Source organism: Monoraphidium neglectum, assembly GCF_000611645.1.
Source record: "Monoraphidium neglectum strain SAG 48.87 unplaced genomic scaffold scaffold00891, whole genome shotgun sequence".
NCBI classification, from domain to species: Eukaryota; Viridiplantae; Chlorophyta; class Chlorophyceae; order Sphaeropleales; family Selenastraceae; genus Monoraphidium; species Monoraphidium neglectum.
Window position 1 is genome coordinate 1,105 of NW_014012737.1, and position 18,483 is coordinate 19,587.

Below are 18,483 nucleotides of genomic sequence, written 5' to 3' on the forward strand. Positions count from 1 at the left end.
GGGAGACTAGGTTCAGAGGTGACGTCACCGCGGGGTACCCAGGGCAAGACCGCCGCGCAGCACGCTGACCAACGGGTTTGCAGCGAGCCGCGACTGGTGTCGTGGCGCTGACGCTGCCTTCGGCTCGAGCTGCTGCTCCACTTTCACCCCAGGTGCTAGGGCGGCACCACCCGAGAGCCGCGTCGTGACGTCAGCGGCTGCCGCTGCCTGCTGCCTGCTGCCTGGCGCCGCACCTTGATGTCTCTGTGTAGCAGCTGTGCTGAGTGCATGTACTTGAGGGCCCTGAACAGCTGGTACATCACGTATTGCTTGTGGACCTGACAGGGGCAGAACAGGGTGCGCATGAGAGTTGTGTGTGTGTGTGTGTATGTGTGTGTGTGCATGCGTGTCTGTTTGTGTGCGCAGGGGTGTACATGTGTGTATGCACAGGTATGTGTGCCAGTGTGTGAAGGGGGGGTTGCACATGTGTACATGTAACCACGAAAACATGCACACGCGCGCGCGCACACACACTCTGGACAATCCAAAATGCGATCTCAACCAGAATGACCACACACCAACCCAACCACAAGCCCTACGCCCCTCCGTCACCGGAGCTGAAGTCTTCCTCCCGCAGCTGTCACAGACACCAACCTGACCCCCGGCCTGCAGAGCTGCTGCCGCCAAAACCCATCCACTCCCATGCAGGAGCGCTCAGGCCGGCCAGCCCATGTGCCCAGCCCACCTCCTCCAGTATGTTGGCGCGTATGACCGCGTGCAGGTCTGTCTCCATGTATTCAAACACCAGGTAGATGTCCTTGTCGTTCTCAGCGCGCAGCACATTCTGCAGCCTGGGGCGGCGGCGGCGGCGGCGGCGGGTGATGCGATGCAGTGTTCAGGGTGGTGGCTCCCTGAGCCTTGTGTTGTCCCAGGGTGAGCTGGCCGCGCGGTGCGGCGTGCGGGGGTCAGGGCCCATCCGGCGCTTACCGGGCCCACAGCCAGGCTACAACGCACTCGCTGCCCCGCCCCATCCCGCCGATCGGGGCGCCTGGGTGCTGTGATCCATCATGTGCAGCCAGGGCCGGCTGCTCCTGGTGGTGGCCTCGTATCGCCGCACCTGATGATGTTCTCGTGCTTATCCAGGTCTTGGAGGAACATGATCTCACGAAACGTGCGCTGCCAAGACAAATGTAGGGGGATAGTGGGCCGGGGCCGGGTGAGACGGTGGCTGAGGGGTGGCCACCCGGCAACCACTTGGCACCTGAGAGGGGACCTGAGCCGTGCCGCAGCGACTGCAGCAGCGGCGGCTGCGGCAGCAGCGGCGCCAGCCGGCGACCCGGGCTTGATCTGGACATCTTGCAGCCAGTGCTGGCTGCCGCCGTGCGGCCGCGCGTGTGCGCACGCGTGCGGCGCGCCCCTCGTGCCGCACCTGCGCGTCCGTGGCGTTCTGGAAGGCATCAAAGATCTTTTTGAGCGCCACCACCTGCTGGCTCTTCTTCTCTATTGCGCGCCACACCACGCCGTACGCCTGCCGGGTGGGTTCGGGAGGCGTGGCGCCGGCTCGAGGGCGGATGCGTGGACCATACATGCAGGGTTCTGGTTGTCGGCCGATGCGCAAAGCACGGGGCGGCCTGTTGCCACACCCGCTCCTATGTGGGCGCCGGGCCGGCTGCAGCAACGACGCAGCTGCCGCTGCCATGTGTTCAGATCCCTGCCGCATACTCCTGTGTGTGGCTGCTCACCCCCTTGCCGAGCCGCTGGCATATGGTGTACCTGCAAAATGGAAAAAGTGTGAAGCGCAAAGCAAAGGCACGCACGCATGTCTTGCAACCAGGTCTCGCAGCACTGCTCCAGTTGTCAGGGGCAGCGTAGCTGCATGCATGCTCTGAGAAAAATCATGGCACGAGCCCATTACATCCGTCTGGTCCTGAAACACCATGCATTGACCAATCGCAGCTCACTTGCGCAACACATGATTGTCAATCTCCTCGTCTGCCATGTCCACGAGTGGTGCCGCCTCTCCACCAAAACGGCCGTCGCAGCAGCCTCCACAGCGCCTGGGTCCTTTGGCCTGGGTCCTTTCGCCACGGCTGTTCGATCGGCCGTGCGCCTGCCGCAGCCACTTCCGCCGCCGCTCCTCCCCTGCGATGCCCGTGCACCCGCGAAAAAGGCGCGGAACGCAAGGTGGTTGATCTCAACACACTTTCCTGGAACTGTCTGCACATTGATTTGCTTGGACAAGCCCCAGCTGCACACACATTGTGTCAGTCTGACAATCTCCCTGTGAACGCATGCTGCTGCTGTATGGTTGGTGTGTGCTGCTACTCGCTGCGGCAGCAGGCTCCGCAGCCGTAGCCAGCAACGGCGCATGCCCCCAAGGCGGACTCTGCAACGAACACACACTAACCCTGCGCACAGGCTCTGCCAAGTTGCACAGCTCGAGGCTTCTGCTCTCAAAACGCAATGAGTGTTGAGCCACCACCGCGCCAAGGCTCTGTGCGGTCTGCTGAGCTCCTGTAGGTTTTAAAGACGATAATATCACGATCGAGCGCTCGTATAAGGAACGCAGCCGTGTCTAGCTGGGTCAAACGCCGCGCTGTTCGCTGCAGGCGTCCAATGATGCTGAACTTGGATACGTTGGCAATGTTAAATCTACTTCAACAATGCAGTAGGGAGGCTCGAGCACCTTGAGCACAGCGACAGGCCGGCAGCTTCCCAAGCAAGCACAGCTCAAACGACAGCACGCACTGTAGCTCGATGCTAGAGGGCTATAGACGCTGGGGTGATGAGTGCTTGCGCAGAGCGATCACCTGCTTTTGTCGCATATTCTATACCAGTGCGGCACTATCGTTGAATCGTAGACAGCTAGCTAGATAGTGAGATCGAGCTTTCGGGACTTGCCGAGATACTCGCACATCATGGGGGCGCCAAACGTCGGGGAAGCTGTAATTGTGAGTCAAAGCGAGGGCGCACCGGGCCGGCACACCGTGCATCTGCCGTGTGTGCTGCACGCATAGCACCCGCAGCCCCATCGGCGAGGCCTGGTCGCTGGCTGCCGTCCCGGGGGGTGCGGGCCACCCTTTCAACAAAGTGAGTGAGCACATGCGCGCAGGCCCCGGATAACGTGGCGACTATGCAGCTGGTGGAGTTGGTGCAGGAGAACGCTCAGCTGCGATGCAAGGTTGAAGTGCTGCAGGTGCTCCTGAGGGTTGTACACCCCTGGAACCATGCGCCGTGTGAAAGTCCTAGTCCAATGATTTAATACGGCTGGATGGTGGCGCAGTCCCACGGCACCCGTCCTGCTGGCCAACAGCACCGCTGCTCCTGCCCGTGCAGGGGCTTGCAGCTGGCGTTGCTCCCGGACTGCATTGCCTGCGCCAGCGCCCCCGCTGGCAAAGGTCCCTAGGGTCACGCCCCCGTCCACTCACGCCCCCGTCCACTCACCACTGCATGCTGCATCCTGCTCGTGCATCCGCGTCTCTGTGCGCAGGGATGCTGCAAAGTCCTGGAGGAGAGTCTGGCCAAGGCTGTGCGGGCCTTGGCCGAAAAAGAAGATGAGATCTCGCAGGAAAAGCAGCGGCTGAAACCGTCTAAAAAGCCCCAGATCAAGCGCGTCAAGGAGCTGGAGGCGGCGCGGGGGTTTGGGGCCAAGGGTGGGGGCAAGAGTGGGGCCAGCGCGAGCAAGGAGGCAAAGAGGCAGAGGGACGCGTGCCCAGGGGACGACCCGGGCGCACCGGAGAAGGCGTCATCCTAATGCCTACTTGTTGTGCCTTGCGCTTGCGGGTGGTCGTTTCATCGGTCTGTACTTTACCCGATAGCTGGCAGGAACTTCCTTGGCAAAAAACTACTCAATTGTTACAAAATGTTGCAATCAGGCCTGTAAATCCCATTCGCTCCGCATCAGCTGCGCTGTGTTTTGGTGGCGCCCATGCGTGACGTGACCTCAGTTGTTGTTCCGCGTAGAGGTAACATTGCAAAGCGGTTGACGTTTTGGAGCCTTGGTCTCATTGGCATGACACGTCAGTCCAAATCTGAGTCGATGGGCTGGATTCCCGGCGCCACTGGGCTCCTGCAGAACGGCGCCGCAGGTGCGCTCGCGGTGCAGGGTGCTTGTTTGTGCATGCGTGGGTCACACGTGAGTCCAGCGCAGCCGAGCGGCCAGTACCTGGCACATGCATGATTCCCCACATACGGTGTGGTTAGATCCATGCTGCAGGCGCAGGCAAGTTTGGGGAACGCATGTTGGAAGTCCACCGTGCAGGGCGCACACCGACGTGACACAGCCTGAGCCAGGACACAGCATGCTCGAGTTGATGATCGCACATCGCACAGGCCAACAAACAGCTTCGATTTCAAAAGTGGCATCGGACTATCATATAGACACCCGTCTACGTAGTCTTCGACCGTTGTTCTCCTGTGTTCGTCAGAAGAGAGCTCAAAAATTGCGCAGGCACCTCGCCAGCCGCGTGGGAGCTCGGTGCTGCTCTGGAGAGCATCACGATACAAATGGACTTTCGTTGTACCTCCTAACCCTGCGCCGGGGGGCCGCTTCTCTTGTGTGCAACTGGGAAGAACGGTAAGCTCTCACGGTCATGCCGTGTTTGGCACTGAAGTTTCCCAAAGATGTGGTATTTCTTTGTGGTATCACGGCTGCAGCGGCTACATCCCAGAAGGCATGCAAGAGTTGACAAGTGCGCCAGTGCAGCACACGCGCGCCGAGCGCAGCAGGAGCAGTGCACATCCAGTCTGTGCTCCACCTCACGCTGTGTCCTTCCTCGCATCACCCAGTGTGCCAGGGGTCGTCGCGGCATTGCAAGCCATGGTGGGTATTTGATGCGTGTCACGCTGCGGAACTTTTGCGCTTCTGCAGCAGCAGCAGTCAGCAGCAGTGGCATGGCCGTGGGTCCGGTCCACAGGGGGACTTTGCCCACGGCTCATCTGTCCACGTCGCATGCATGCCGCCCGCCCCCTCAATGATGCTCCATGCGCGGGCCTGGCGACGCACCCGCCTGCCTTGCTTATGAACCAACGACTGACGTTGTTGCCCTCCCTATCGCAACAGGAGCCCGCCGTGGCCCCGCTCCAGGCGCGCGTGGCGGAGCTGGAGAGCGCCAACGCCTACCTGGAGCAGTGCCTGGGCAACGTGGTGCATGTCTCCCAGGGCGCGGTGCAGCTGCAGCGCGACTTTGACGAGGCCCTGGCCCTGGCGCAGGCGGCGGAGGAGCGCAGGGCGCGGGTGCAGGCCGAGGCAGACGCCCTCAAGGGCCGGCTGGCAGCCGAGGCCACCGCGCGCGCGGCGGTGCAGCTGGAGGTCAACGCGGCGTGCGCCGAGATCGAGCAGCGGCGGCGGGAGGACGCGGCGCGGCGAGCGGCGGAGCGGGAGGCGCGGCTCGCGGCGGAGCGGCGGGAGGCCGAGGAGGCGGCGGAGCGGCAGTGGGTCAAGGAGGCGCTGCTGGCGGCGGAGGAGGAGCGGCGGCAGCTGTCAGACGCTTTGCTGGCGGCCCAGGCCGCCGGGGAGGCGCAGCAGCAGCAGCTCTCAGACCTGCAGCAGCGGCTTGCCGCCTTGACAGCTGGGCATGTGGGTGCAGGAGCACTGCAGCAGCCGCATGAACGGGGACAGGAGCAGGGGCAGGGGCCGGGGCAGGGGCAGGGGCAGGGCGGGGAGCAGGAGCTGCTGCAGCAACCGCAGCAGCAGCAAGGAGTGCAGCATCAACAGTCAAGCGCAGTGCAGCAGGTGGCAGCTGCCCTGGCGGCGGCGCGCTCCGGGCGCTGCACGCAGGAGCAGATGCAGTTGCTGCAGCAGTTGTGTAACCTGCAACAGCTAGCGTCAAGGTCTCAAGGCGCCGCTGACGCTGATGGCACCCAGCAGCAGCAGCAGCAGAAGCAGCAGCAGGAACAGCAGCAGCAGCAGCAACAGCAGCAGCAGCAGCAGCAGCAGCAACAGCAGCAGCAGCAGCAGCAGCAACAGCAGCAGCAGCAGCAACAGCAACAGCAACAGCAGCAGATGCTGGCCAAGGCCTGCAGCGCGCGCGACGAGGTGCAGCGGCAGCTGGCGGCCGTCCTCCAGGCTGTTTCGGCCGACAGGCGCAAGTGGGAGGAGGCGCTGAACGCCGTGGCGTCATCGCGTGCCGCGCTGCTGCGCGAGTTGCAGCTCGAGCAGGGCAAGCGCCAGCAGCTGAACGAAAACCTGCTGAAGGTGGCCGGCCACGCGGCGCAGCAGGTAAAGCAGCTGCAGCAGCTGCAGCAGCGGCAGCGCGAGCTCGAGCAGGAGGACGCGGCGCTGAACGCGCAGTGCGATGCGCTCACGCGGCAGCTGCAGGCGGCGCAGCAGGCGGCGGCGGGGGCTCAGGGGGAGCTGGCGGCCGCGCGGCGCGACGCAGAGGAGCGCGCGGGCGAGCTGCTTGCCGAGCAGCGCGCAGCGGCCGCGCTGCGCGAGCAGCTGGCGGTGCTGGGTACGCGGCTCGAGCGCGCCGAGGCGCCCCACGGGCCGCTGCGCGGGGTGCAGGCGCAGGTCGCACAGGTGCTCGCTGACTTGCGGGCGGCACAGGCAGCGAACGCGGCGCTTCAACAGCAGCTCGGCGAGGCGCGCGAGCAGTTTGCGGCCGCGCAGGCACAGCAGTTTGCGGCCGCTGCGCCGCCGCCGGCGAGCGCTGCTGTTGAAGCGGAGCGCTCTGACGTGCCGCTGCTGCAGCGCGCGTTGGAGGAGGCAAAGCACGGGTTGGAGGAGGCCAAGGCGGCAAACGCGGCGCTGCAGCAGCAGCTGGCAGGAGCTTTGGAGGCGTTTGCGGCTACGCAGGGGCAGGGGCCGGCGCAGCAGGCTGGTGCGACTGTGCTGCCGGCGGAGATGGAGCGTCTGCAGCTGGTGGCGCGGGAGGCCAAGGCCGGCGCAGCGGCTCTGCAGCAGCAGCTGGACGAAGAGAGGCGGCTGCGCGCAGCTGCGGACGAGCAGCTCGCGCAGGCCGCGGCGCTGCAGCAGCAGCTTGAGGAAGAGCGGGCGGCGCGCATCGCAGCGGAGGAGAGATTATTGCAGGCTGCAGCGCTGCAGCAACAGTTGGACGAGGAGAGACAGGCGCGCCAAGCGGCTGAGGAGCGGTTGCAGCAGGCAGCAGCGGCTCAGCAAGCTGCATCCGCCGCTGCGGCGGCCGCAGCGGCGGCGGCCGGGCCCCGGCTCCGACTGGAGGCTGCACCAGCCACAGAGGAGGCTGCCCATGGCTATGACGCCGGGCCGCGGCAGGCGCAGCAGGTGGCGGAGCTGCAGAAACGGCTGGACGAGAAGGCCCGCGAGCTCCAGAGCACCCGCCAACGCCTGGAGAAGGCACACGGCGACCTCCGCACCTCCACCAGCTGGATGGAGACGGCGCACTCCGAATCGGAGGACCTGCGGCGCCAGTTGCGGGACGCGCAAGAGGAGAACGCGCGTCTGCGGAGGCGCCGCGGCGCACCAGCGGAGGCGGCGGGCTCGGCGAGCACGGAGGCGGGTGTCGCCGGGGCGCCGGGGGCAGGCGTGAAGCGGCGGCTCTCGACACCCGAGAGCGAGCGTGACGTGATAGAGATCGACTGATGCAAGTGGACGTGTTGGTGTGATCGCGGGCGTGAGCGTCAGGTGGCGCTAGCGGCAGTTCTGCTGTGACACATGAGCTCCACACTCCTAGGTCACATTCTCCTATCATGTGACCTAGGCAGCATCTGTGTTTTTCTTGCTTGCGCCTGTCTTTTTTGTCGCTCAAGAGCAGGCCCATGGCTTGTATGTCCATCACGCCCGAAAGCACGGCTTAAACGGGGTGCGACCCAACGAGAGCGTCTCTAGCACCGCGTCGCTGCATCGCTGCCGCCAAGGCAATCCTCCCCGCGCCTGGAAGCTGGCGTGTTCCATACCGTCAGCCTCCTGCGCCAAACTCGAGTCAATGGATGCCCGCCATGCTGTGCACAGTGACTGACCGCCATGCGGAACAAAAACCCAATGGGTTATTAACATGTAACAACAACAACACGCATCCCTCTGTCCAACCTGATTTGCCTGCAGCTGGGCGCTGCTGGTGGGGATGGGTCCCAGTAGGGTGAGACGGTGGTCAAACTGTCGTGCGGCAGTCGGCATCCGTACGCTGACGTCAAACCTGAAAGGAAGATTAGGATCCAGACCTGGCAGCTAGTGAGCGCCGCTGAAGTCATGCGTGCCCCGCAGCGCAGCAGCAGAGCAGACACGTACGTCCCTGATGGGACCCAAGGAGCAGCCACGCCGCGCGTGCCTGCTCCATCCCTCATACTCGTTACCCAGCCTCACAACTTTGAGGCCCGATATTCCTAGCTGTTTACTCCGTGCATCTTGCCGCGTGCACGCACGAGATCAGCGCCGTAACCCGGTCCCATCGCTTCGCGCCGTTCCCGGCCTCTTAAGCTCTTTATTTCGCCGCAGGGCACTTAGAAGCACAAACACCACAATGTTCCGGGGCGGGCGTGGCGGCGGTCGCGGCAGAGGCGGCGGGCGCGATGGCGGCGGCAGGGGCGGCGGCCGCGGCTTTGGCGGCCGCGACGGTGGCGGTCGCGGCAGGGGCGGCGGCCGTGGCGGCCGCGACGGGGGTCGCGGTGGCCGTGGCGGCCGTGGTCGCGGCGGCGTGCAGAAGGGCGGCCGCGGCGGCATGAAGGGCGGCGCCAAGGTGGTCGTAGAGGCGCACCGCCACGAGGGCGTCTTCATCGCGCGCGGCAAGGAGGACTCGCTCACGACGCGCAACCTCGCGCCCGGCGTGTCGGTCTACGGCGAGAAGCGTGTCTCGGTGGAGCAGCCCGAGGGGGAGAAGGTGGAGTACCGCGTGTGGAACCCCTTCAGGTCAAAGCTGGCCGCCGCCATCCTGGCCGGCCTCGATAACATCTACATCAAGCCGGGGTCAAAGCTGCTCTACCTCGGAGGCGCGAGCGGCACGAGTGAGCTTGGCTGCTTTTGGTGTGCGCGTGTGTGTGCGCGCAGGTGTGTGTGTGTGTGTGTGTGCGTGTGTGTGTGTGTGCGTGTGTGTGTGTGTGTGTGTGTTTGCGTGCGTGTGCGCGCGCGTCACACTCCCATTGCTTTCGAGGCTGCGCAGGTGCCAGCCGATGCACCGCCGCGCGCACAGGGCTGCCCCCGCGTCCTTGTCAGCAGGATGCGGCCATTGTGAGCGACCCGCCACCTCAATCCGCCCTCCGCGCCACCCTGTGTGCACCGCCAGGCGTGAGCCACTGCAGCGACCTGGTGGGCCCCGAGGGCGCCGTCTACGCAGTGGAGTTCAGCCACCGCAGGTGGGGCCGCCACACGCGCGGGGCGCACCAACAACCGGCAGGGGCGGGCGCAGTCCTGGAGCGAGGCGCTGCGGCCGCGCGGCTGCGCGCCCGGGCTGCGCTCGGCTTGGACGCGTAGTGTCCTCGCGGGTGCTGTGCACGCCTGCTTGATCCTGCCGGCACATGCCGCCTTTCAGTCCCAGCAACAAGTGTCCTGTGCTCATCTGGCTTTCTCCCCAAACCCCCCACACTATCTTTGCAGCGGCCGCGACCTGGTCAACATGGCTAAGCAGCGCCCCAACGTGATCCCCATCATCGAGGACGCGCGGCACCCCCAGAAGTACCGCATGCTGGTGCCCATGGTGGACGTCGTGTTCGCTGACGTGGCGCAGCCCGACCAGGCCCGCATCGTGGCCCTCAACGCGCAGCACTTCCTCAAGAACGGCGGCAACTTCGTGATCAGCATCAAGGCGTCCTGCATCGACTCGACGGCGGCGCCGGAGGCGGTGTTTGCGCGGGAGGTGAAGAAGCTGCAGGAGGCCCAGCTCAAGCCCCGGGAGCAGGTGGGCTGGGGCGTCTTGACCTGCCCCTGTGCGGCCTGCGTGCTGGTCGGGGGCTCGGCTGGGCCAAGGGGTTTGTAGGGGGCCCACAGCTGCTGGCCTGGCACGGCGGGCGCGGCGCCAGGTGGCCACGGGTGGCAGGCATCAGTTGAAAACCTGGCAGGTGCTGCGCCGTCTGGCTAGTGTGATCGCCAGGCAGTGCAAGGGCTGTGCTGGACTTGCGTGTTCCGCCCTTCCCACAATCACATACGTGCGGAGCATTGGGGACTGTGGTGTTGTTGCTACACACATACTTGCAACCAACGCCCTGCCTACACACACATCAACACCTACTCCCAACCCCCCAGGTGACCCTGGAGCCCTATGAGCGCGACCACGCCATGGTGGTCGGCGTCTACCGGCCGCCACCCAAGGCCGCAAAGGCGTGATTGGATCGTCGTTTTTGGGAAGAGGGGCGTTAGTTTTCGTGTGGCCAGTCGCGGGAGGCATGCGCTAGAGCACCACGTGGAGCTGCCACGCTCGAGAGCTTGGTCTCGTAATGACAATGACCAGATGGAGCGGGGGTCTTGACGCGGCTGTTCAGCTGTATATGTATGCAGGCGGCGTGCTGCAACGCAATTACGCCTGTAACCAGGACCATGATGTGCAGTCATATCTTCTGAGGGACCCCACAGAGGGGAACGCTATCATTGCCAATGGCGGTGGTGCAGGTCTGGGATGGGTCGGGGCATGGGCATGGAGTGGCCTCACAGCAAGCACTCATGCCAGCAAAACAGTCCATATGCCGGCCCACAGCACCTCATGTGGGGAGAAACAGTCGAATTCCTGCGGGCAAGATCGTTCAAGGGAGCAAGTGCGTGCCTGCTCGAGGCTGCATACCAGTACGAGTCACATTTCACTAGTATCTACCTGAAGGAGTATCGGGTGACTTACTCCAAAGGCGATTCTGGGCACTTCGCGTGTTACTTTCAGCAGAGAGAGCAGCTCTCGCAAGATCGACACCGCAGTTTGAAAGACAATATCAGCCAATAATATTTCAAACCGGCTCCATGCTGCCCCGCAGCATAGCGAGCCGTGGCTCGGCACTCTCCCAGCCAGCGTCCGGGCTTAGGGCTGTGCACGCTAAGATTTCAGGCAGGCAGCATCGTCTGTATACGCAGAATGCGTCAGCACCAGCCACCTTCACGGCCAGGCCGCTTCGGAGATCTGCTGCTTGCAAGTCGACCGCAGAGGACGACGCCGCGCTCGTCCTAACGCCTGACACCGTGGTAGTGGACGAGTTTTTTGAGGTGGAGAAGGTCATAGGCGTGCGTGCATCTCTGGAGGGGGAGGACCCCATCGTCGAGTACCGCGTCAAGTGGAAGGACGGCAGGCCCGACACCTGGTGCGTCTTGGCTCGCGCCGTGCTTGCATGTTTTGGCGGCCAGTCTGGTCAAGCGGTGTGAGAGCAGTACACCAGCATTATATGGTTGGCCTGAGTTCAAACGCTTCTGGACGGCTGGTCTTCGGCTGATGGATTTCAGGGCGACCCAGCCAGCACGACAAAGCTCGCTGCACCCTGCCGCACACCCTGCCACCCCGCATGCCATGGTCACTCACCATGACTTTTTAGACCACTCCAGCAACTGCACAATGTTCACCCCCGTGTCCACTCCTCTCATCCCCCGGTGTGCATGCGCATGATCATCGCGAGCGCACATCCCACTCACCCCACCACCGCCCCGGCTCCCGCCCACGCCCCCGCCCCTGCCTAGGGAGCTCGCCCTCAACCTCTCCCCCGACCTGGTGCGCGAGTTCGACGACCGCTGGTGGAACGCGGCGCGCAAGGGCGAGGAGGCCACGATGCGCGAGATGCTCAAGCACAGCCGCGAGCTGCTGTCGCAGGTCGTCGACGACAACGGCCGCAGGTGGGCCTGGGTGCAAGGCGTGCGGGGTGTGCCGGTGCGATTTATGAGCACATGTGTATATTGCGCATAAGAGCTGGGCGACAGGGTGTGTGTTACTTCGTGCTGGTGTGCACGTTCATGTGCCTCAAAGGCGCTCTTGATCGAGGCGGGGCCCTGCTGGTACTAGAGTGATTCCTACGGGTGCCTGAGGACTTATTGCCTGGTCGCGGGCGGACCTGCAGCGAGAGCAGGCACACCCATGCTCTCGCCATTGCTCAGACCCTCCCCACCCTTGTTGCCCCACCCTGCCTGCGCCCGACAGCGCGCTGCACTTTGCTGCGGCCGTCGGCAGCGTGCCGTGCGTCCAGCTGCTGCTGGCGGCGGGGGCGGAGCCGGACGTCCAGGACAGGGAGGGGTACACCGCACTCCACATGGCGGCGGGTGAGGCGCGGCATGCGGCGCGCCACCTCAAAGGACGGGCAATGTTGGCCTGCCCTCCCTCTGCTATTCAGAACGGCACCATTACTTTGGTGACGGGGAGCACTTGTGAGCGTGCGCTTGTTGCAGCTGCTGCTTGCTCCACCGCACTGACTGCCTTGTCACGCCCACCCACCCGTGCACCCCCCCCCCTCCAGGCTACAGCCAGACCGGCGCGATGATGGTGCTGCTGGAGGCGGGCGCCGACCCCCAGCTGCGCGACAACAAGGGGCAGGACGTACCGCTGCTCATAGACGGGCTGAGGCAGAAGATGCCGCCGGTGGCGCAGCTGCTGCAGCGGCGCTTGGCGCTCGAGCAGGTGCGCGGCGCGGGGTGCCGGGCGCTGCAGCGCGCGGCCTCTCTTGGTCCCCCCCCCTCGGGCACGCGGCCTCCCCTTCTCTGTTTGCAGGCTCTCTAACCCCTGCTGCCGTCCTCGGGGGCTGTATTTGCATCAATTCCCTGCGACTGTGCACGTGAATGCCCCCTGCTTGCCGGCATCGGGCCCGTCGCTCCTCTGCGCCCCTCTTCCTCGGACGGCTGACGCCGCACGCGCGTGGCTTTGGGACCCGCGACCAGGTGGCGGCCGTGGTGACGCGCCGGCTGTACGATGAGGTGGAGGTGGCCGGCATCCTGGAGGAGCGGGAGGGCGCGGAGGAGGGGGAGAAGGAGTACCTGGTGCAATTTAAGGTGGGAATTGCTCTGGGGAATATGTGGCAGGGGGTAGGAGGAGGTGGGCAATACCTGGGAGCGGGGTGAGGGGTCTGCATTCCGCTTGAGAGCACCTGTGGCGCAGCCGAGGGGTGGCCGAGGACGGCTGTGCCGTGCGCTTTGTCTCGACCGGGTCGAAATTCTCGCGACGACCCCGCCCAGGACGGCGCCCCTGACGCGTGGGTGCCCGAGCGCGACGTCGCCCCGGATGTGATCGAGGACTGGCAGGCGGGGATGGAGCGCGTGCAGGTGGGTGGCCCGGGGGACGGGGCTTGATGTGATGTGTGTGTGTGTGTGTGTGTGTGTGTGTGTGTGTGTGTGTGTGTGTTGAGTATGTATTGCATTGCATTTGAGTGAGTGTGCTTCAACTCAAGTTGTGCGCACGCACATGCTTGTGAGTATGTGTGCGCTCGCGTGTGTGTGCAAGGTGGAGATGGACGAGGGGAATGGCAGGTGTCAGCAAAGGTTGATGCCTGCCAGGAGAGGGGGTGTGCCGTCGTGGGCCCCTGCCAACTCCATGCAGCCAGCGCTGCACATCCACACACATGCGAACGCACGCGCGTGCACCCACGCACACACTGACTAATGAACAAAACCATCACACACCCACACACCCACACAAACATACACACATACACACAGACACACAGACACTCACCCACAAACAAAACTTCACTCGCCCGCATGTGCGCCGACCCACTCACGCACCCCCGCGCAGGTGGCGGCCGTGGAGGATGTGCTGCAGTGGGGCACTGAGCGCCAGTTCCTGGTGCAGTGGGCGGACGGCTCCAAGGTGCGCAGCCCCACAAGGGCGAGCCCTGTGCTACAAGCTCGAACCCAACAGGCAGACATGGGCGCCCTCCGCGCCCTCCGGCCTCTGCCGAGGCAGGACGATGGTGGTTGGCGCCCTGCATCACGCGCACTCTTCTGGCTGGACGCAAGCACACGTCACTCCAGTGCTGCGCTGACTTTTGATCTGCACACGCGCACATCCACTGTTCAAAGCACCCACACATCTGCTGAGCTGTGAGCTGTCGCCTCGCCCGCTTTGCTTGCCCGCAGGCCTCCTGGGAGCCGGAGGAGAACCTGCCGCCAGAGCTGGTGGAGGACCTGCGGCAGCGGCGGCCAGAGCTCTTCAAGGGCATGAAGCGGGCAGCAGGCGCAGGCAGCGGCACGGGCCGGCGGCGGCGTCGCAACAACAGTGGCGGCGGCAAGGGGAAGGGGAAGCAGCAGCAGCAGCAGGCGGCGGCAGAGGCGGCAGAGGCGGGCCCGAGCGGAAGCGGGCATGAAGCGGCGGCAGCAGCGGCGCCCAACGGGCATTTGCACAGCCCTCTGGCGGAGCAGCAGCAGCAGCAGCACCAGCAGCAGCATCAATCAGCAGACCAGCAGCAACAGCAGGAAGGACAGCAGCAGCCGGGCAGCAGTGACGCGTCAGCACGCGAGCCACTAGCCGTTCGGTGACAGCCTGTCTTGCCCCTTGTACACAATGTAATCAGAACGCATGTGCAGCACTGCTGCTGTCTGTCTGCTGCTGTCTGGGTTGCGCAGTCCAGCGAATTCCCAGTCACTGTGCGTTGGTTGCAAGAAGCTATGCACAACATCAGAGAGGCGTGCGGGGCTAGGCTGTTTGGAAGAGGGGCCCGCCAAACGTGCGGTCTAGCAGCAGAGGGGGAGGCCCAAGGGGGGAACCCTTGGAACCGACCGGCGAAGGGCTGCGATAGGGGCGCAGGCAGACCCATCCTTGTCTGTTGACGCGGGCAAGGTCTGGTCTTCTGCATTTGTGGAACAGCAGGCAGGATGTATCCCTGCCGATTGATGTCGGTGGCCCAAACCAGCTGTCGTGCGCGTGAATGGCTGACACACATGCTTCTGTTTTCACGCTCTCGCCAAGAAAAGCACACTTGATTGCAGAGACTGGTTGTAGGGCATGCTGGCCCCAAAATAACCGTGCAGATGAAACACAGTCAACAGGGCTCATCGCCCCTCACACCCTCCTTGCAGATTGTGGCCGCTACGCCCCGGGACAGGAAGGGGCCAGCTTGCCGGCAAAAGCGCGTTATTCCGTTTCACCCTGTCAGGCCTGGACACACCAAACGCTTTGCTAGGAGCTCCAAACAAGGACCTGGTTGTAACACAACACATGCGCTGACGCAACACACGCGCGTATACCGGCAACACTGCTGATCCCATCTGAGAGCCAGATACCCGGACATCGCGAGCCATTGTTGCCGGCGTGGCGGCGAGTGAGCGACGACCAACGAGGCACGGTTGCGAACCCTTAGTCAGGCAATAGCGCCACCCTAGGTTTATGCACTGCAGGTTTCGTATTCATTGTAGCAATACAAAGCCGTCGCGCGCCTAGCTTTGATGCAATCCACAAATGTCCGCAGGGGCGCATGTTGGCAGCGCGGTGGACTGGCGCCTTGTGCGCGCTGTTGCAAAGAGCAAGCGTGAGGTGTGCTGCAAATGCATTTCCGAATCGCTGCAGCCAGTGCCTTGCGAAGTGCTGGTGACGATCTCCGCGCCCTGGGGCGCGCTGCTGCCTGTCACCGCCGCAGTTTGATCTGCTGGTGGGCGTGGACGGCCTTATTGCGCAGCTGCAGCACCTGGGTCAAGTGGAGCGTGAGATTTCAAGGGCGCACGCTAGCAACATGGTGAGCAAGTTGGGGTGGCGGCACCAACAACAGCCAGTCGCCTGCAAGGGCACATGGCAGGGGCAGCGCCGGATCGTGTAAAAGCGGCGCCACCCAATGCACCCGCAAGAAGGCCTGGCGGGCAACCCCCACCCTCGAAACGCCCGCCTCGCTACCTCTCAGGCGGCCTGGGACTGCCTCCTCGCCTGCCAGAGGGCGGACCTGATGGCGCTCCTGCCCCTCACAGCCCAGCGCCTGGAGGACCTCTCACACGCGCGCCGCGCCGCCGCCGCCCGCGCCGCCGCGCTCGCGAGCCGCGCCGCCGAGGCGCTGCCGCTGCTGCGCGCATTCGCAGAGGTCAACCGCAGCGTTGCAGAGGAATGGGCGGCGCTGAATGCAGGCGTGGTGAGCCTTGAGCAAAGGGTTGGTTAGGCTGGTGGGTGACGTGTCACTTGGCTCGCGTGGATGGCGGTGTGTTGCTTGGTCAATATGCCGCCTGCATGCCTTGTGATCATAACATCATAAGTATTAAAGGAGTTTTTCCAGCAGCGCCGCCACAACCGCACCCCGCCATCCCCCCCCCCTCAACCTGCCCAGGCGGAGGGCAAGCGGGCGCTGGGGGACCACCAGGCAGCGCTGGTGCAGGTTGTTGACGCCCTGCTCGCCAGCAGGACAGGCAGCGGCCCGCAGGCCCCAGGAGCAGACCCGCTGCGTGGGCAGCCAAACATCCAACAGCAGCAGCAGCTGCAGCAGACGGCGGCGCAATCGCAGCCGCCACCGCTGCAACAGCAGCGCCGGCGCCAGCAGCGGCAGCTGCGTTCGTCGGGCGCAAGCGGGCCAGCGGCGCCCCCTGCGCTCGGCGGGGCGCCGGCGCAGGTGCTAGCGGCGCTGCAGCAGGCGGCCACAATGGCGCCGGAAGGCCTGGGGCCGCAAGCACTCCCCTCCCTGCACCAAGGGTTGGAGCGGAGCGGCAGTGTGGGCGGTGGGGCCGGCGCAGGTTTTGCAGAGGAGGTTGTGCCTGGCAGTGCCAACGCCACACAGGGGCCGTCGCAGGGGACCCAGCAGGAGCAGCAGCAGGGGCAGGAAGGGGGGGAGCGGCACCGGGCTGGCAGGCGGCGGCGTTCGGAGCTGGAGCGGGAGCAGCACCCACAGCAGGATGCTGCACTGGCACAGCAGGGGGCAGCTCTTCACGATCCCCTCTCGCAGCAGCGACAGCTGCTGCTGGCGCAACAGCAGCGGCAGCAGCAGGAGCAGCAGCAGCAGCAGGAGCAGCAGCAGCAACAGCGACAGCAGCAGCAGCAGCAGCAGCAGCAGCAGCTGCAGCCTTGGCGACCTCACCAGCCGCGAGGACCCTCGCAGCCAGCGGCGGGTCACCCTGAGCCACCCTCTGCAACCGGCCTCGCCACACCATACACTGGGCAGCAGACCTTTGGGGGCACAGGGCTGGCGGCGGCCATGGCAGGTGGAGCGGCCGGGGCCGGCTTTGGGTGGCTTTGGCCCGCAGAGGGTGGCAATGGAACGCAGGGTGAGGGCGGCGGCGGTGGCTACTGCGGGGGCCCCTCGCCCGGGGCGTTGGGGGCCGCAGCGGCGCTGGCGGCGGGCGGCAGCTGCCACAGCGCGGGCGGCTTCAGCGGCGGCTCGCAGCTGCAGCCGCTGCCTCAAGACATTCATGCGGCGTCGCAGTAGCTCAGGGGTGCACGCGTGCCGGCCTCTGCGCTCCGGTTGTGCTTTACTGCAACGGGCCAAGATCTGTCCCATCTGTTCTTATAATCTTTTTCTGTTTACTGGAATGCAGGGGCCACCCATTGCATGCCAGTAAAATCGCGGGGCCTGGCATCGACGTATCGACTATCAGAGGAATTGCGCCAGCCCTCCTCCGCCGCCCTGCCCGCCGCCCCCCGCGGCCGCGGGCGCCCCCGTCAGCAGGCTCAGCTCCTTCTGCCTCAGGCTGCGCCGCAGCCCCTTCATCTCCTCCTCCTTGTCCTTCTGGCTGGCCTCCAGCTCGCGCAGGCGGCCGCGGAGGGCCTCGATCTCCCCGGTCTGGCGGCGCTCCTTGCGCGCCTCTGCAGCCAGCTTGCGCTCCTGCTCGGCCTGAACCCTGGGGTTTGAGGTTGGGGGTTGGGTTGGGGAGGGGTGGTGGCGGGGCGTGGGCAAGATTTTAACAGGCTTCCGGCCATTGATAGAGGTGGGCTGGTTGCGGGGCGTTGGTGGGAGATCGGCAGGGATGCTGCCGTCGCTTGAGGCAGAGGGGGATCGCGCAAAGGCGGGGGGTTGGGTCGTGGGTGGCTGGCAGCTCGGACGGCAAAGGGCTGCGGTGCTGCCTGCAACGGGGCGCGGGGTGGCGGGAGCACGGGCGGGAGCGCGCTGGTGGCGCAGGCGGGAGCTTCTGGCCACATCTGGTGTGTCACGATGGCCCCTGGGGGCGTGCGCCTTCTGCCTGCTCTTCCAAACTCTGCCATCCAGGGGCGCACCTCTTGATGGCGGCGCTCATCGTGTCGGCGCGCTCCACCTCCGCAGCAAGCTGGGCCTGGGGCCGGCAACGCAGGCAAGCGCAGCGACGGAAAGCAGCGACTTTGCTGCGCAAGCTCACTCGTGTAACTGAGGCCACCTCCCAATGACCGATGACCCCAGGATGCATTCAATGCCCACCCTGTTGTGCTGGACCCTGCTCAGCGAAGGAGAACGCCTACCTCCGCACACGTACATGCACCGGCGCGCCCGCATGCGCAAGTCCCCCCACGCATCAGATGCCAGCACACACGCCGAATGAAGACAGGCACACCAGCGCCAACCCACACGCTCACGCGCACTCGCACCTGCAGCGAGTTTGCTGTGGCCTCGAGCTCCCGTATGATGCGGTCCGCCGTCTTGACGTGCGCGCTGAGCTGCTTGCCGCCGCTCTCCTGCAGCGCCGCCACCTCCTCCGAGTGCAGCGCCTGCAGCTCCTGCAGCTGGGCCTGGGGAGGGGGGGACGGGGGGAGGTTGAACGGGGGG

General features: G+C 65.0%; 5 protein-coding genes across 5 annotated transcripts in view; 3 read left to right on the forward strand and 2 right to left on the reverse strand.

Moving 5' to 3' along the window:
* MNEG_5808 (hypothetical protein) overlaps positions 1-1,978 on the reverse strand; it is a gene marked incomplete at both ends in the record, with an annotated part of 2,900 nt that extends 922 nt beyond the window's left edge. The window contains 6 exons of the mRNA XM_014045712.1: positions 234-317; positions 725-830; positions 1,097-1,155; positions 1,409-1,507; positions 1,722-1,752; positions 1,941-1,978. Coding sequence (XP_013901166.1) covers positions 234-317; positions 725-830; positions 1,097-1,155; positions 1,409-1,507; positions 1,722-1,752; positions 1,941-1,978 — 417 coding nt within the window. The remainder of the gene's footprint in view (positions 1-233; positions 318-724; positions 831-1,096; positions 1,156-1,408; positions 1,508-1,721; positions 1,753-1,940) is intronic.
* Positions 1,979-4,798: 2,820 nt separating this feature from the next.
* On the forward strand, positions 4,799-7,540 carry MNEG_5809 (hypothetical protein; the record flags this gene model as incomplete). The annotated part of the gene is made up of 2 exons (XM_014045713.1): positions 4,799-4,801; positions 5,042-7,540. 2 exons carry the CDS (start codon positions 4,799-4,801, stop codon positions 7,538-7,540), a joined length of 2,502 nt encoding a protein of 833 aa, XP_013901167.1.
* Positions 7,541-8,417: 877 nt separating this feature from the next.
* On the forward strand, positions 8,418-10,213 carry MNEG_5810 (rRNA 2'-O-methyltransferase fibrillarin; the record flags this gene model as incomplete). Its single annotated transcript, XM_014045714.1, has 4 exons — positions 8,418-8,898; positions 9,177-9,246; positions 9,488-9,788; positions 10,133-10,213. 4 exons carry the CDS (start codon positions 8,418-8,420, stop codon positions 10,211-10,213), a joined length of 933 nt encoding a protein of 310 aa, XP_013901168.1.
* Positions 10,214-10,586: 373 nt separating this feature from the next.
* Positions 10,587-14,317, forward strand: MNEG_5811 (Signal recognition particle protein, chloroplastic; the record flags this gene model as incomplete). The annotated part of the gene is made up of 9 exons (XM_014045715.1): positions 10,587-10,638; positions 11,016-11,169; positions 11,540-11,692; positions 11,994-12,112; positions 12,307-12,467; positions 12,725-12,835; positions 13,019-13,105; positions 13,575-13,649; positions 13,919-14,317. 9 exons carry the CDS (start codon positions 10,587-10,589, stop codon positions 14,315-14,317), a joined length of 1,311 nt encoding a protein of 436 aa, XP_013901169.1.
* A 3,023-nt stretch (positions 14,318-17,340) lies between these two features.
* Positions 17,341-17,980, reverse strand: MNEG_5812 (hypothetical protein; the record flags this gene model as incomplete). Its single annotated transcript, XM_014045716.1, has 2 exons — positions 17,341-17,587; positions 17,961-17,980. 2 exons carry the CDS (start codon positions 17,978-17,980, stop codon positions 17,341-17,343), a joined length of 267 nt encoding a protein of 88 aa, XP_013901170.1.
* Between the last annotated feature and the right edge of the window lie 503 nt (positions 17,981-18,483).